General features: G+C 42.0%; 2 protein-coding genes across 2 annotated transcripts in view; one reads left to right on the plus strand and one right to left on the minus strand.

The window, feature by feature from the left end:
• Window positions 1–301: 301 nt before the first annotated feature.
• On the minus strand, window positions 302–14,361 carry SRPRA (SRP receptor subunit alpha). The gene is made up of 14 exons (XM_072426482.1): window positions 14,178–14,361; window positions 13,648–13,731; window positions 13,124–13,287; window positions 12,123–12,277; window positions 10,980–11,130; window positions 10,349–10,514; window positions 7,103–7,224; window positions 6,861–6,979; window positions 6,153–6,239; window positions 4,469–4,641; window positions 4,142–4,355; window positions 3,431–3,594; window positions 2,773–2,871; window positions 302–2,480 (listed from the first exon to the last, which is right to left on the minus strand). Exons 1-14 carry the CDS (start codon window positions 14,292–14,294, stop codon window positions 2,352–2,354), a joined length of 1,944 nt encoding a protein of 647 aa, XP_072282583.1. The 5' UTR covers window positions 14,295–14,361; the 3' UTR covers window positions 302–2,351.
• Window positions 14,362–14,600: 239 nt separating this feature from the next.
• Window positions 14,601–16,346, plus strand: part of FOXRED1 (FAD dependent oxidoreductase domain containing 1) — an 18,001-nt gene continuing 16,255 nt past the window's right edge. The window contains exon 1 of the mRNA XM_072427348.1: window positions 14,601–14,760. Within this exon, the coding sequence (XP_072283449.1) occupies window positions 14,655–14,760 (106 nt within the window). The 5' untranslated portion in view covers window positions 14,601–14,654. The remainder of the gene's footprint in view (window positions 14,761–16,346) is intronic.

Consider the following 16,346-nt stretch of genomic DNA (forward strand, 5'->3'; position numbering starts at 1 on the left):
GCAGGCTTATAAATCCACAATGCCGATAGCAACGCCTCTGCAAGTTTACTTCATCCCATTGTAATATAAGCAGACACAGCGGGAGAGAAATTGATGCAGATATTTTACTCTAAATTCCTTTCCTAGCACATCAATGCCTGGCCAGCCCAGTTTACACATGAACGTGGAGGAGGAATGAATGAATGATTGGCTGTGATTTAAACTCCCATCAACCTGTTGGCTGTTTTGTACATTTTTTTTTTTTTTTTAGAACGTTCTGTAACGCTATGTTTTGGCTGTTTATGAAATAAAAAGCTTCTGATGAAATCATTTCTCTTGTATTCTGCACACACCTTGCATATAACACACAGCAACACAATACATTTCCTGCATTATTTAAGAAATTTATTCTTTGTTTTTTTTATAAATTAAGGTTTGCCTCTGTAGAATGAACATGGATCCATATATTGCACATTAACTTAGCATGGAGCCACGAGACGAGGTACAAGAAGAGATGTACGGTAACCAACAACTGGTGTGACACCCAGGCGGCCGGTACACACTGAACGGTGCTAAATGCAACTATATGGGTCTGGTAGGTAGGAAAGGAATATTTTGATGCTGGGAACATGGGGTGGGTGGATATCCAATCAGGCTGAGTGTTGTGGGCCCTGATGGGTCTGAATGGTTAGTATAGTTCCTTGCAATAACATTTGGATTATACCCAACTCTCCCGATAGTTTGTATCTCCTACTTTCCTTCTAATTATGTACAGTCTATGTAAAATTTGTCAGCAAGCTCTGACCTCAACGTCACTGCCAAGGCCTGTATGGAGGTGGAGGTCAGAGGAAGGAGACAGGTACATTGGAACAAATGTAAGGTAGGAGATACAAGCCAAAGGAGAGGGAAGTAAAATAGATCTGAAATTTAGGTGCAGCTTTTCTTGTAAGAACCCCAACCAATCTGCTGATAAATCTATGAGCCACCATGGAACCCATAAAGGGTTATGGGTCTGAAGAAGGGAAGGCGATTATCAGTGGTGGAGTTCTTACAGGAGAACATAACAGGGACTCTCTTATGACCCATTGGGGTCCCACAACAAATGGCTTGGGATAAGGCCCATTCAAACACATCCTCCGAATGCTCTTAGCACATAGACTCTGTAGCCAGTAATATACTGAATAAAATATGCACTTCTTCACATACGGGTCATGTGGCCATTATATGGGCTTTAATAACATAAAGCCCATCTATAAATCCAGAAATAAGCAGCAATTTATTCTACAAGCCCATAAAATGGCCTGGAGGGGACAGGCGCTCTAAAAAGGGGAAGGAGGGGAGTGCAGTTTCCTGTAGCAGCAAAAAAAAAGATGCATATACAATCAGCATCCTCTGCTGGCAACATATGATATTGTATCCGCACCCTGAAAAGTTCATTTGGATTCTTTCCTGCCATGGCTTGTTAGAGACCTGTAATTTTTTTAAAATATATTTGACATTTCTTTTTTTCATAAGTAGTGCTTTCAGTGCAAATCACAGACTGAACTCTCGAAGTTAAAAGCCAACTCCAGCGGTTTTTGCTCCTATAAGGGACTTTTAGCTCACCAGGTGATGGGCACACTCACCAATGGAGGGACCCTCTGAAAGACGTTGTAATCTATGACCATTGTATGAAATTAAAAACATTTTGCCTGGAGCGGGGCTATGTTATGTGCAGGGCAGGAAGCTGAAATATATCCTATTGCTTGGTAACAGCAGCTTTTAGTAAATAAGGCAGCTCTATGGGAATATTACAGCCTCCGCACTGATGGATTTTCTCTTTTTAGAGCTCCTATGGCCTTTCACTAAAGCTATTGCTTAAGATGAGGACTGCAAGGACCACCCAATGAAAACAGGAAATGTGCACACAATGCTTAAACTGGGGTAAGGGCAACAATGAGCAATCTGCTATGCAGGAACCTTAAGTCCAGATGCATATGGCAAGCCTCTGGCAGCAAGGACATTGCTGGTCCATTTAGGGTCCAAGCATTACAGCAGTGCACATGAAAAGTGTAGACTGAATGCTATAGAATAACAGGCAGCAAAGACACACTGCAGTTCATCGCATTATAATGCTGTATATGATGTTGTCTTATTAAAAAATGAAAAGTGTGCCAAGGTAGGTTGTCTTAATGCACAAAGATGCAGTGTGCTAACAGCCCATGGCGTGAAAGAGCCCACAATTCCTTTTGCATTGATCTCATAATTCAGGGAGGCAGATATCACTCAGCAGTGACAAGGATTTCTCTTTACCGTAAACATGTCAGCACTGCGGGAGGAGGGGCAAGGAATTCCTAACACTCTAATGGCAAGATTTTCTGCAGGAGAAACGTTTAGGCCTTCATCAGAGCAGAGACCACGGCCTTGGCATTCAGACTGCGCAGGTCACAGTAAGTCTGCCCTGTGCCCACAAACACAATGGGTTGCCCTGTGATGTATGTCATAGAGATGGCGGCTCCCACCTGCAAGAGAATAAAGCAAAAACAATCAGAACCCACTGATATCGCATGGTGCAGGAAGGAAAATCAAAGTGTACCAATACCCAGATAGTGTTTTATACCCATACTTACAGCAATACCCAGATACTGTGCCATACTCACAGCAATACTTTTTGTGCCATACTCACAGCAATACTTTTTGTGCCATACATAAAGCATTACCCAGATAGCAAGCTAAACAGTCAGCATTTATATGAATGGGCTTGCTTAACACAATGGCACAAGAGTGGATAGGTATTTATAGCAGCAAACTTACCTTATCGTCAATGGTGTCAAATTTGGTGAGTATGATGCCATCAATCAGACGCGGTTTCTCTGCCATAGAGTGGTCAGCCAATGCCTTGTTAAACTTCACCTGTAGGGAGAAAATAAAACACAGCACAGAATAGTTAATGAACACATTGAAAAATGAAAACAGACAACAGGGTACAATCAGCTGTATCCTACCAGACACAAAGCAGACATTGTTTCTCACAATTTCTCACCCCACCCATTCATTCATTCATTAGAAAATATCGTTTTAGTGAATAGGAAAAATAGTGTTCCTGAAAAGAAACAGGAAAGTCCCCATCCTGGAGAAACACATGATCAGGATCCCTAGAAGTATACAGAGCAACTATTAAATGATATGAAAGGAACCTCTGTAGTGTTTTCTAAAAAGGTTTTGACCATTGCTCAATGAGATGGCCTGCAGCCTTTACAGAAGAGTAAAAACTCACTTTTTTTGTCTTCAATTATTTGTCTTTGCTATTTTTTGGTACACCAGTTCCTATTTGAAGATCCGCCCATCAAAACAAGATTGTTTTCCAAATCTGCACTGTTCTTGCCTTTGAGGATTTTTTTTGCCAATCCTCCGTTAAGAAAACCAAATTCTGAGAGTCTCCTGTGCCACAGTCACAGTTTTAAGAACTCACCAGCTGGTCCACAGCCTCATTGCCCACCAGGGCTTCTCCAACAAACAGTACGAGGTCGGGCATATTGACGGCAATCAGCTTGGCCAGTGCGGTCATCAGAGGTGCGTTGTCCTGCATGCGGCCAGCTGTGTCCACCAGCACCACATCGAAGCTCTGGTTTCGAGCTGAAAAACAGTCCGGAAAGGATAAACTGCGATTAGACCGTAATGTGTAAAATATTAGAAGCTATGGGTTAAGTTTTTGTATAAGTGATTAGCTTGTTGTATATTATTTTATGGGTTTCCTGCCAATGGCTTAAACACTTTTCTTCTATTTACAGCACCTGTGTGAGGACATCTTAACTATACGAGTTTCTGGGACTGCAAGCCCATATCCATTAAAACTGAATTGTCTCCCTATCTCCATGACCAACAAAAAGTGCTGTTACTGGTAGGATCTGCAGGGGAAGAAACTTTGCAATGTTTTTTTTTTCCTTCGCTGTAAAGAATATTACAAAAAAAAGAAATTGTAAGCTCTTCGGGGCAGGATCCTCTCCTCTGTCACTGTGTGTATCTGTCTGTCATTTGCAACCCGTATTTATTGTACAGCACAATATGTTGGCACTATAAAAATACTGTTAATAATAATAATTATTATTATTATTATTAATAATGCAAATGCCAGCAGGGCACCACCATTAACACTAGAAATTTCCCAGCGGTATCACCTTACCGTAAGATATGGCTTCCATGGCAATGCCAGCCGCATCCTTGCCATACCCCTTCTCGTAAAGCTGCACCATAGTGCGCCCTTTATGCTGCTGGGGAGGGTGCAAGGAATTAAGGCGTCTTGTGTGTGTGCGCAGTTGCTCCACCGCCCCAGCTCGGAATGTGTCACAAGCTGCTATGAGGACGCTAAAACCGTTCTCAATCAGCCAGAAGGAGATCTAGGGATAAGAGAGGAGACACATAAATAAAAGATTGTCAGAAGACACTCACAGTATTAGAAACACCTCCAGGTGCATCCACACCATCAGCCACTGGGAGGGGATCGACTTACTTTGGCCAGGTTGGTGGATTTTCCCACTCCGTTCACCCCGCAGAAAGTGATAACGTATGGGCGGCGTAAGCGTTGAGACTCCATCACATCGCGCAGGACATCCACGCGACGTTTTGGCTGCAGGATCTGCACCAGGGACTCCTGCAAGGCCTGCTTGACAGCCGCGGTCACAGCTGAAGATACAGAAAATATGCGTCATGGATCAGCTACAAGAACACTAACAATACTAGAAGCTAAGCAGGTGTCCAGTGTTTGCAAGCCAACAAGGAACATGCTAATAAAAGGGAAGATCAGTCTTACTTCTCTTATCATTGTTCCATTACAGGCTGGGGAAAGGCACAACTTGCAAATGTTACTGAAAAATCAGGTATGTCACAGAAGGAGAACTGTGCAAATCTTAGAAATGGTTAGACAATTTCTAAGACAACTTCCATATGTTATTTCTCCATTTTCCAGTTGAACTGAAATTCAACTTTAAACTCAATGCGTGTACCCAGACTTGGGTAGGGTAGGGGACAGGGTGTCTCCAGAAACAGGGAGCCCTTACAGGTATACAGGGATTAAAAGCATTGGATTCCTGCTACGTGAACCTTTTTGAATTCTGTTCAAATCTTTTTGCTTAAAAGAATGGTGGCTCAGGGGTTAGCACTCTGTCCATTACAGCGCTGGGTCCCAAGTTCGAATCTCAGCCAGGGCACCATCTGCATGGAGTTTGCAGGTTCTCCCTCCGTTTTTGTGGGTTTCCTCTGGGTACCCCTGTTTCCTCCCACACTCCAAGAACATGCAGTTTGGTTAATTGGATTCCCCCCAAAATTGACCTTAGACCAGGGGTGTCAAACTTTGGCCTGGGAGCCAAATCTAACTCCCAATGTCCTTTTTTTTGGCCCCCAAAGGAATCCTGAATATGAACTGCAGCTGGCCCACTGTTCCATTGAAATAGCGCCACTACTACAATTCCCGGCATTACTCGCATCTACAGACCAGCGGGCTCCCTGCCTATGCATGGCCCCGCATTAGACTGTTTTATAGACACAAATAATGCAGGCAATTTTAGTAGCAGCTCTATTTCAATGAAAAGGAGTTTCAGCGGCGGACCACTCATGAGATTTAGCTTCACATTGGTCGTTTCTGGCATTTCCAGCACTTCCCCCTCAGCTGTACTTTTCCTTGCTACTCCAAGGCATGGCCTTGAATGGTTGGATTTTCATAGAAGAATATTATTATTGTTAGCCTGTGCAAAAAGGTTACCACTGAAATTTAATTTTAACTCTTTAAGGCTACAAATAGAGAAAGAGGCATAAGATTTTTCATAAATAAAATAAAAAAAACAATTTATGCTATGCCTCTTTCTCTATTAAATGCTTGTTCCAGATTGAATGTGAAGGAAAACCTCTGTTTCAATGTGAAAAGGAATAATATCCAATGAGAAGGAAAAACTTCCTCAATTTTTTCAATAAATTTCAAAGTTGGCCTGCGACTTTGTCTTAAGTTTTTAATTTTGGCCTTCTGTGTATGAGTTTGACACCCCTGCCTTAGACTGTGGTAAAGACATATGACTATGGTAGGGACATTAGATTGTGAGCTCCTCAGCTAGTGACATGACTATGGACTTTGTACAGCACTGAGTAATATGTCGTCGCTATATCAATACTATGTAAAAATAATATTAATCAATGAATCTTACTTGAGAAAGTTCCCATCACTTTTCCTTCCAGTCTCTTTGCCACGGAATTGCAGAGCTGCAAGGCAATATCAGCTGCCACATTCTTGGCTGTAGGAAAAAATAGGAATTATGACAGAATTATGAGAACCAATAATGCGAATGTTACCTGACTTTAAAGTAAACCTGAGCTGTGTATCAGGGCAAGGTGATATGTTCATTTTTCTGCCCTCCCCCAAAAGATTATTCTTCTTTCCTTCACTCCCCAGATGCTACATCTATTCCTGGAAAGTGAAATCCCAATAAAATAGTTCATAGATTATTACTGTATTACAGTCGTGCTATATACGCAGTAATAATTGTAGATTTCCTATTTTTGAACAGTTTTACTTTCTACAGAAAAAGTTAAAATGCCCAGTGCTTGAAGCACTCTAGAGAGCCAGATAGCAGCTTAAACACAAAGCGCACTGTTGGTCTGACACTTCCAATGCCCATTGTTTAGAGAGCTGGAGTACTGATGACTGGAGGCTGCTGCTGTTGTGCCGTTCCCATTTCACCCTCACTCACAGCTGTAATGTTTTCAACAGACAGAAAGTTACGGAAATATCCAAACAATATCCAAAAAATACAAACCTGATTTTAAAAAAAAATCACAGTATGCTTACCAGCTATCTACAGCAAAGCAAATTCATGGTTTCAATATATTATTTTAATACCAGGTGTGTCACGCACCTATGAGATGATCCTTCATCTTCTCCAATACAGGTTCCATGTCTTCCAGAGTCAAGCTCTTTGCCCCCACCAAGCCTTTCAACATCCCGAACATTCCCCCAAAGCTGCTCTTCTTATTGCTAACGAAAAGGGATATAGAGGTCACCTAACATCATTTTATCATCACTCTAATCTGAAGGACTATGAAAGATATGATACTAGATACTATAAATATTATTTATAATATTACATATAAACAGTACCTGGGCTTTGCTGGAGCTGAAGTGTTTGATTTAACTGTAGGAATTTCCTCTTCATCCTCCTCCTCCTCGCTGCTGCTTTCACACTCCACATCTAGGAGTTTCCCCGCCATCTGGCCTGATCTCTGGAAGAACAAGCACAGGTTAAATGACATAACCTCATTAAAAGCTTCTGTCTGATATCATTGTATCTGATCCAGAAAATGATACTGGCTAAAATAGCTTTACAATCAATTCTTCTTAGCTGGTTTTCATTTAACCACACAAAAAGAGGATTATCTTGTTTTGCTTAAGATTTAGTCTTCATTAACCCAAATGGGGGGGGGGGGTGAATGTGGCATTTAATCTCCTGAGCAGTAACCCAGAGTGTGGCTCAGGAACAAAAAAAAACAAAAAAAAAAAAAAAGAGGTGATAGCGGTAGCCCAGAGCCATACTCGGGGTATCTAAAAAATAAAGACTTACCTGGTCCTGCTGGCATCCTCCGGTGTCCTGCCCGTCTGATTCCATCCTCTGGCCGCGTCCTTATCCTTCCATCTGTCCTCCGGTGAGTGTGGTGACGTTCTCTGTAGGTTCCCAGTGATGTCGGTGTGTGCGGCCATTGCTAGGGGAGCGGCTGGAATCCAATACATTGGTTTTATATGTCTAAAGGCGGTACACTGTCCTTCATGAAAATTTATTTTACAATATGATATAATAGTAAGAGGAGACACAAATAGAAGATTGTCAGGTTTGAAACACAAAATGTCAAGTTTATTATTAGATTTATTTTATTTATAAATGTTTTAATTTATTATTTCAACATGATTTTGTGTTTCAAACTTTAATATACTCACAGTATTATATTATACTGTAAAATAAATTTTCAGGAAAGACAAAGTACTGCTTTTAGACATATAAATCCGGACAGAAATGAACCGCCTAGGACAGGGGTCTGCAACCTGCGGCTCCTCAGCCTCCTTGTTGTGGCTTCCTTCGGCTGCCGCGGGGAGATCTCTGATGGGGGATCCCCTTCCTCCCAAGACACTGCGGAGGAGGGGGATTCCCTATCCGGTGTTCTAGTGAAAAAAATCTACCAGTGAAATAAATCTACCACGGGGCGTGTACAAATGGGTGTGTACAATGACATCCCCCTCCTTTGAACCCCAATTCCTCTGGAATGGGGAGATGTACAAAACCAAAAATGTAGGTGCAAGTGGGGGACACCTGTGACTAACACCCCCTAAAATTTAATTGTTAGGCTATCATCAGAACATAAAGAACTCTGCCCATCAAAAAAATCTGGAGGCACCTGAACCCCAATTTCTCTGGAACAGGAAGGGGGTACAGGTGAACAAAATTAGAGGTGCAAGTGGGGGAGACCTGTGGCTAACACCTCCTAAAAACTCCACCCATCAAAAAAACCCTACCCTGTTACACATTGTTGGAGCCTTCTAGCACCTAAACCCCAATTTATCTGGAAACGGGGGTACAGGTGAAAAAAATTTGAGGTGCAAATACAGGACACCTGTGGCTAACACCTCCTAAAAATTCATAAAAACTCTGCCTATCAAAAAAATCTACCCTGTTACACATTGCTGGAAGCATCTAGCATCTGAACCCCAATTTCTCTGGAACGGGGGGGAGGCGGTACAGGTGACCAAAATAGAGGTGCAAGTGGGGGACACTTATGGCTAACACCACCTACAATTGAATCGCTAAGGCATCGTCAGAAAATAAAGAACTCTGCCCATCAAAATAATCTACCCTGTTACGGAAGAAGCCTCCAGCTAATGTAACAGGATGATACGTTAGAAGCTGGAGGCTTCTAGGGGCATAGTTCAGTGTTTAATTTATTTCAAAGTAGGCCTACACATGCACACTTGTTGTAACAGGTAAAATAAAAAAAATAATAAAACTTTTAAAAGTTTATAAACTGTGTTATGTTTTGCGGCTCCAGACTATTTTTCTTTAGTGGAAGAGGAGGCAAAATGGCTCTTTTGATAGTAAAGTTTGCTGACCCCTGGCCTAGGAGGTTAATAAAGGAAAGTTCCCAGGATCTTGGAGGTTATATGAAAGAGGTTGTTTGGCTCCAGTGGTCACCTGGCATATAAAAGTTTGTCAGTAGAGTCTGTTTAGTGAAAGGAATTATGCTACACAGAACGGTTAATGTTACCATTATCTGTACATGTACGATTTATGTATTGTTTTTATTTTCCTCTCCTTTATTCTGTGGATTTATACAAACCTGTATTTGTTAACCCCCCTAGCGGTAATCCCGAGTGTGACTCAGGGTGGATTTTACTTGCATAAAGCGGTAATCCAAAGTCACACTCGGGGCTGCTTTTAACTAAAAAAAAAACCCACTTACCTTGTGGACAAGGGTTTCTTGTGACGTCGGAAAATGCGCCAGTGCAGGCAGATCGATCAGCAGGAAATTCAAAAAAATTTGTATTTGATTCAATACAAAATAGATGTATTGAGTCCAATACAAACAAATATTCATATAATATATATATATATATTAAAAATATATATATATTATATTAAATATATATAATATATATGCTACTATACAGTTACATTCTGTTTAAATATTTTTTTATTTTGTTTTTCTTTACCGATTTTTGTGTTTTGTTATTTATTGTTTATTAATAAATGTATTAAATATCAGTTATGCCTAGGAATTACAGCCTACAATGAAAAATACATTTCCATGCAAAAAATTGTACTGCTTTTTGCATGGAAATTTTGAGGGAATTGGACTGCTAGGGAGGTTGTTTTTTTATTTAAAAAAATTTCAAAAATCAATAAAAAATTATTGAACATAAAAGTTTTGTTGGTAGAGGAAAAGGTTCTCCATGAGTTTCCTGCTGAGCTCAATAGGTGACCTGGAATAGGAAGATTCAGAAGATCACACTACACATCCCCTGGTGCTTGGGAGGTCTCCCAACATAGGAAGATCTCACCTGTGCTCAGGAGGGCACCTGGCATATGCAGGGTCCCACAAGGGCTGGAAAAGGAAGTTTTCCCTCAGGATTCACAAGGGCATGTGACAAATAAAGACATTGATTAAAAAAACCGAAGCAACAGTAGCTGACAACTAGGTTTCATTTTTTAAAACTGATTTTCTGATTCCCATGCCTAAGTACAATATACTTTGTGGAAAGGTGAATTGGCACCCCAGTCTGCCAATAGAGCTCAAGAGAAGACAACATAATTTATGCCAACAGCTCTGCTCCCTGTCCTAGCTACTATGCTCCCTCACACACCTCTCTCATCGGGGCCAACAGGTCGTCATCTGGGTCCGCCTGTTCCTCAGCGTTGCCATTGACGACAGGTTTGCTGAAATCTAGTTCTTTGGCATTCACAGGGCCACCGTCCCACACCCGGGGCTTTTTACCTTTTTCCTTCACGGACTCAGGCTTTGGGGATTTCCTATAAGAAAAAGAAATAAGTCAACTCATCCTACACAACATAATATATTGCAAGGGCCTCCAACAGACAAGCTTTGTGCAGGTTTATGAGTAAAATAAGTCATTATGAAACTTGGGCCTGATTTATGAAAGCTCTCCAAGCAGAGGAGGATACACTGAGTGATCCAGCAAACCTGGAGTGGATTTCTTAAAATCATTTAAAAGCAAATGTTTTGAATCCTGGACCAGATCCATTCCAGGTTTGCTGGATCACCCAGCTTCACTGATGAACGTGTATCCTCTCCAGCCTTGGTACATTACATCAGAAAAGAAGAGGAAAAAAGGTGTTAAAATACAGACAGAATACAAAATGCTTAAAGAAAGTATGAAATGTCTAAACCAGACTGCAAAGCTACACACTCTCTAGTTAAAATTATTGCCCATGCCAGTTCCTCAGGAGTTGTAAAGCAGATTTCAGTTCTCTAACCTGGCCTTTTCTCCCCCCTTCTTCTTAAAGAATGCCTCTCGGTTCCGCTTCATAGCTTCTTCTGAGGTCAGCTCCTCCTTTTCTGCAGGGACTGCTGGGGTGTTGCCTTTTCCTCCCTTATTGGGTGGAATGATTACCTCCGATGCAGTATCTAAAAAGAGAAAGAAGTTCAAAATGACACAGTAATGGATTCCAGGATAGCCTCGTCTGCTGCTAGTAGTGGGGGATTTCTAGCTCATCATTTGGTAGCTTGGTCATCCTGGAAGGGGCTGATAAAGACCTAATGGTAGAAATCCAGCTCCATGCAGCATTGGGACTCCCGGACCCTTTTCCATAGAGACCATGGCCAGCATAGAGAAGTCTAGAAAGGCCAACTCACTGTTATGTCTGCGCAGAGGTTATGTGACTGCAGACTCAGATGGTTCACACAATAAATAAATGGCTTTTGTAAATTATTGAGTATGGGTTGATTTCAAAACCTGTCCAGAGCTGTACATTAAACACCTTTAACTCCTCCTAGCGTTCTAATTCTGTCCGTATTTCCACGCAAAAAGTGTTACATTTTTTTGCATGGAAATTTATTTTACATTGTAGGCCTATAATTCTTAGACATAACTTACTGAAATAAGTCCAATATTTAATACATTTAATCTTAAACATTAAATAAAAAAAACACAAAATTCTGTTAAAATAAAAATAAAAGAGTGAAACATGTAAAATAACTGTACAGTAGCATATATAATGTAATTATATATATATATATATATATATATATATATATATATATATATATATATATATATAAGGATTTATTTGTATTGGACTCAACACAGCTAATTTGTATTGAATCCAGTACAAAATAATTTTAATTTACCGCCGCTCCTCCCAGCCGCACCAACGTCACCAGGAAACCCCGGAGATAGTCCCTGCATTTGCCGGCTGGGGATCGAAGGGAGAAGACGTGTCCGGAGGACCTTTCCGGGACGAGCAGGACGCCGGGGGATGCTGCTTTTTGCATGGAAAATCCACACCGAGTCACACTCGGGATTACCGCTAGGGGGGTTAATACAGGCACACGAGTGCACAGCTACCTAATAAGAAACAATATAATATCACACAGAGCATTTTACTCTCACTACTCACTCTCCTTCTTTGAAGCCTTGTTTTTCTTGTTGTTTTCCTTGGTCTTGTCCCCTGGCTTCTCAATCATTGATTTAACCGTCCTTTTTGATTTATCGGACTCTTCGTACCTCTTCATTTTGAGAGGTGGGGGAGCTTTGCTGCTCCCCTCTGCTGCCCTGTGCAAAAAAAAGAAAAAAAAAAGTTAAAGCCATCAGATGCAATAAAAATGTTTAAAACATCACCTAGATATAAATTCTCAATAGATACTGGTCACTTTAGGCTCTATTTATAAATTATTCCCCTAATCAATTCACCTAAAATTCTATGACAGATGGGTGAATCTCTCCAGACTTCTCTTTTCATTTCCTAATAAAACAATAGGAAATATCATGAGCCAACTGACAGGGGAATCATTCATAAATAGAGCCCTATAAGTATGATTGAGATTTTAAATTCCTACTAGCGTGAATTATGCAACTACCGAATTTTCTATACCCACAAGTAAGCACATCAACACCACCAAGAAATAAACTCTGTATATTAGGCTCAAAGATAAAGGAGCTGTAATTTGTTACAATTTTGCAGAAACGATAGATTAGATAGATAGATAGATAGAAGACTTTATTTAAAACTGTTACACAGAAACACAAGAGGAGCTTACACTCTAATGCCCCCTTCCTTAAAGATATAAAATGTGGTTGCTAACAAGAGTTTTCTGCTATTAAAGATACACAGATATAGATTTATAAATGATTCCATTTTCAATTCACTCATTTTTCTATTGTGACAGATGTTCACTTTTGACGATTGTCCACTAGGTGGCAGAACGAGTCATTGTTTTAATAGGAGACCATAAAATTCACCACCAGTAAATTTCAGAGGAATTGACTGAGGGAATCATTTATAAATAGAGTGAACAGAGTTACTTAAATACCCTGTGTCCATACTGAGAAAGTATGTACTTAGTGGGAAAGGTTTTAGCAAATGCAATCGATCAGCAAATGAAATATAATTGTACTCACTTGAGAAGGAAGTTAAAATCATCTTCAAAATCAAAGGAGCCATTCAGCAGCCCTAGAGCCCCGTTTTGCTGTATCTGATTACGATATTTATCCCGAAACTCTCTATGGACGTCATCTATTAACTTGTCCACATAGGTCAGCGTTAAAATTTTCTGGTACCCCACCTGCAGGGACACAACAGGAGCATGAGCGAAGCAAAGACTTCCAACAACACACGGGAGACAGAATCCATGAAAGACTCCCGAGTTACTACAATGGTTTCATACTTATACCCCCCCACCCAATCAGGGGGGTTCATTTGTTTGGCTGACCAATAGGCGCACTCTCCACAGATCACCGCTTCCTTAGTATTATGATTTATCTCCGGCTCACTGGGCTCCACAACATAATAAACAGGAAGCGACTATACATCAAATCTATAGACAGCTGCAGCATTGTTCTCATCCAATGGCTGGGAGTATAGACAATGTCTCCGAGCAATATGGAATTCTCTCTCCTTCCAAATATCACGATGAAGATCTTACCACAAACACCAACTCAAACTGATTGTCCAGCTTGTATTTGAGGGTGAGGGAGTCATGGGTGAAGGAGGTGTTCCCGCCTCGCTCCTGAAATACAAAGAAGAGGAGAGGTGAGTCCTTCATGTCTGGCTGCAGTCTGAGCAAGAAGAGTTATTATTATTATTATTATTAGAATCCGGGAGATCTCACATCAGAATACACAATAAGAGAAAATCTACAGAGTACCTACCATATGGTAGGGGGAACGGTCCTGTAAATCCCCCCCAGCTGCAAATCCTTCATGGCACAGCTCACTGTCCCACCTGACTGATGAAGGAGTTCTCCCCTCCCCCTTCTCAGAGGAACAGCTCTCCCGCACATGTGGTGGCACAAAGGTCTCCTCCACCCCCACCAAGGTGCCACAGCTCTTCCTAACCCCCTTCCTATCATTTAGGGCACTGCTCCTCCTTTCCCTGCCCCCACTGGTGGCACTACTGCCTCTTCTTCAGTGGTGGCATTCATTTCCTGGTGATGGGACAGCAATGGAGATTCACCTGTAGGATGACTGAGCGAATCAAAGCATTGACAGGCCCAGTGAAGGATCCTTTCACCCCTTGGAAGCACCAGAGCACGATGCCACCTTTACTGAAGATGGTGAAAAAGTCCAACATGTTGTCCCCGCAGAAAACACCGACACCAACCGAGACACGTCAGAGAAATACTAGCTTACGTCACTTCCGCCTTCGCCATAGGGGAGGTCACAACAACTTCCTGCCTCGGCCATCTTGGTACACCTATACTTAAGCTATTTTGCATAGTACCTCCTCTACGTGACTCCGTTTCTTCCGCCATTTTTCCTAGGACTGCCCTCTCTGCGGCCAGTATTATTTGTCTTCAAAAAAATGGCCGCCAGGGGCGAAAAGCGGAGACACTTCTGTGAGAATGAGGCAGGACTCGTAACTTAGTGATGACGTCATGTGAAAGTCCTCTATTCCCCAGCACAGAGCTCAGGCAGATGACAGGGGACAGCAATGAGTGTGTGGAGGAGAGTCGGGTACTGTGTGGCCCCTGCATGGACCCTCCGGGGACTGAGGACAAGTTCTGCCCTGCTGAAGGACCGCGATGTCCTCTCCTATTGTGAGTTATATCACTGCTGCTCATATATTTTACATATTGATCATTATTATGTATTATTATGTCTCTGTGATACCAACACTGATCATAATATTTTAGATATCTGCCTATCAATATTCACTTATTTGTGTACCATGGGGGAGATTTTACTTCACTTCCTGTCCCAATGACACAACAGGAAATATGAGAAAATCTCCCTAAATCAGCAGAACCCCCTACCAATGCGCCGGTGACAAAAAGGGAGAATTTACCCCTCGGGGACAATAAAACCTGAGAGTGACCCCTCATAACGCTTTCAGGCTGCAAGAAAAAAAAGCTTTAGGTGCAGAGTTGTAGAATTATAACTATTGTTATGTCTGCCTGATTTATTCATAATTTGCACCAACATGGACTGTAGTGTTGTACAAAATTAGAAATCCAGGGGGGAGGGGCAGTGAGAATTGCCCAGAGCCAACAGGTTATAATATAAATGAGATTTCAGGGATTGGGGAGTGGGGCACTGGGAATTGGCCACAAGAGCTTACACGTTATGAGATTTCGGAGTTCGGGTTAGAATTCGATCTCTTTATTTACCTTGGATTTCGTTTTTTTATAACGCAGAAGTTTTATAACGCAGTGACAAGTTCTAAGGTGAAACTCCACCTGGCCAACGTACAAAACGCTTCATTAATCATCAAAATCCAGAATAAAAATAAACTCCCAGGCTTCGTCAGGCTTTGAATGATTAACGATTATTGTGACCGATTAATAAAAAGCTGGCACGTTGGCATTTCTCCAACCTGGTCCATGGGTCAGAGTGCTGGGCAGACGGGGCATCACCAGGGTCATAGAAATGGAGGCTTCCGCCAATCCGTGACGATGGAAACCCTCTCTTCTTCTACTTCTTCTCCCTCTACTCTCTCCCGTTCTCTCTCTCCCTCTCGCTCTCTCTCTCCCTCTCGTTCTCTCTCTCTCTCCCTCTCGTTCTCTCTCTCTCTCCCTCTCGTTCTCTCTCTCTCTCCCTCTCGTTCTCTCTCTCTCTCTCCCTCTCGTTCTCTCTCGCTCTCTCTCTCTCCCTCTCTCTCCCTCTCGCGCTCTCTCTCTCTCTCTCCCTCCCTCTCATTCTCTCTCTCCTGTTCTCTCTCGCTCTCTCCCCCTCTCGTTCTCTCTCTCTCCCTCTCGTTCTCTCTCTCCTGTTCTCTCTCTCTCTCTCTCCCTCTCGTTCTCTCTCGCTCTCCCTCTCATTCTCTCTCTCCTGTTCTCTCTCGCTCTCTCCCTCTCAATCTCTCTCTCTCTCTTCAGTTCTCTCTCGTTCTCTCTCTCTCTCTCTCTCTCTCTCGTTCTCTCTCTCTCTCGTTCTCTCTCTCTCTCTCTCTCTCTCTCGTTCTCTCTCTCTCTCGTTCTCTCTCTCTCTCGTTCTCTCTCTCTCGTTTTCTCTCTCTCTCTCGTTTTCTCCCTCTCTCTCGTTTTCTCCCTCTCTCTCGTTTTCTCCCTCTCTCTCGTTTTCTCCCTCTCTCTCGTTCTCTCCCTCTCTCTCGTTCTCTCCCTCTCTCTCGTTCTCTCCCTCTCTCTCGTTCTCTCCCTCTCTCTCGTTCTCTCCCTCTCTCTCG

This window comes from Pyxicephalus adspersus, chromosome 11 (genome assembly GCF_032062135.1).
Source record: "Pyxicephalus adspersus chromosome 11, UCB_Pads_2.0, whole genome shotgun sequence".
Lineage (NCBI taxonomy): Eukaryota > Metazoa > Chordata > Amphibia > Anura > Pyxicephalidae > Pyxicephalus > Pyxicephalus adspersus.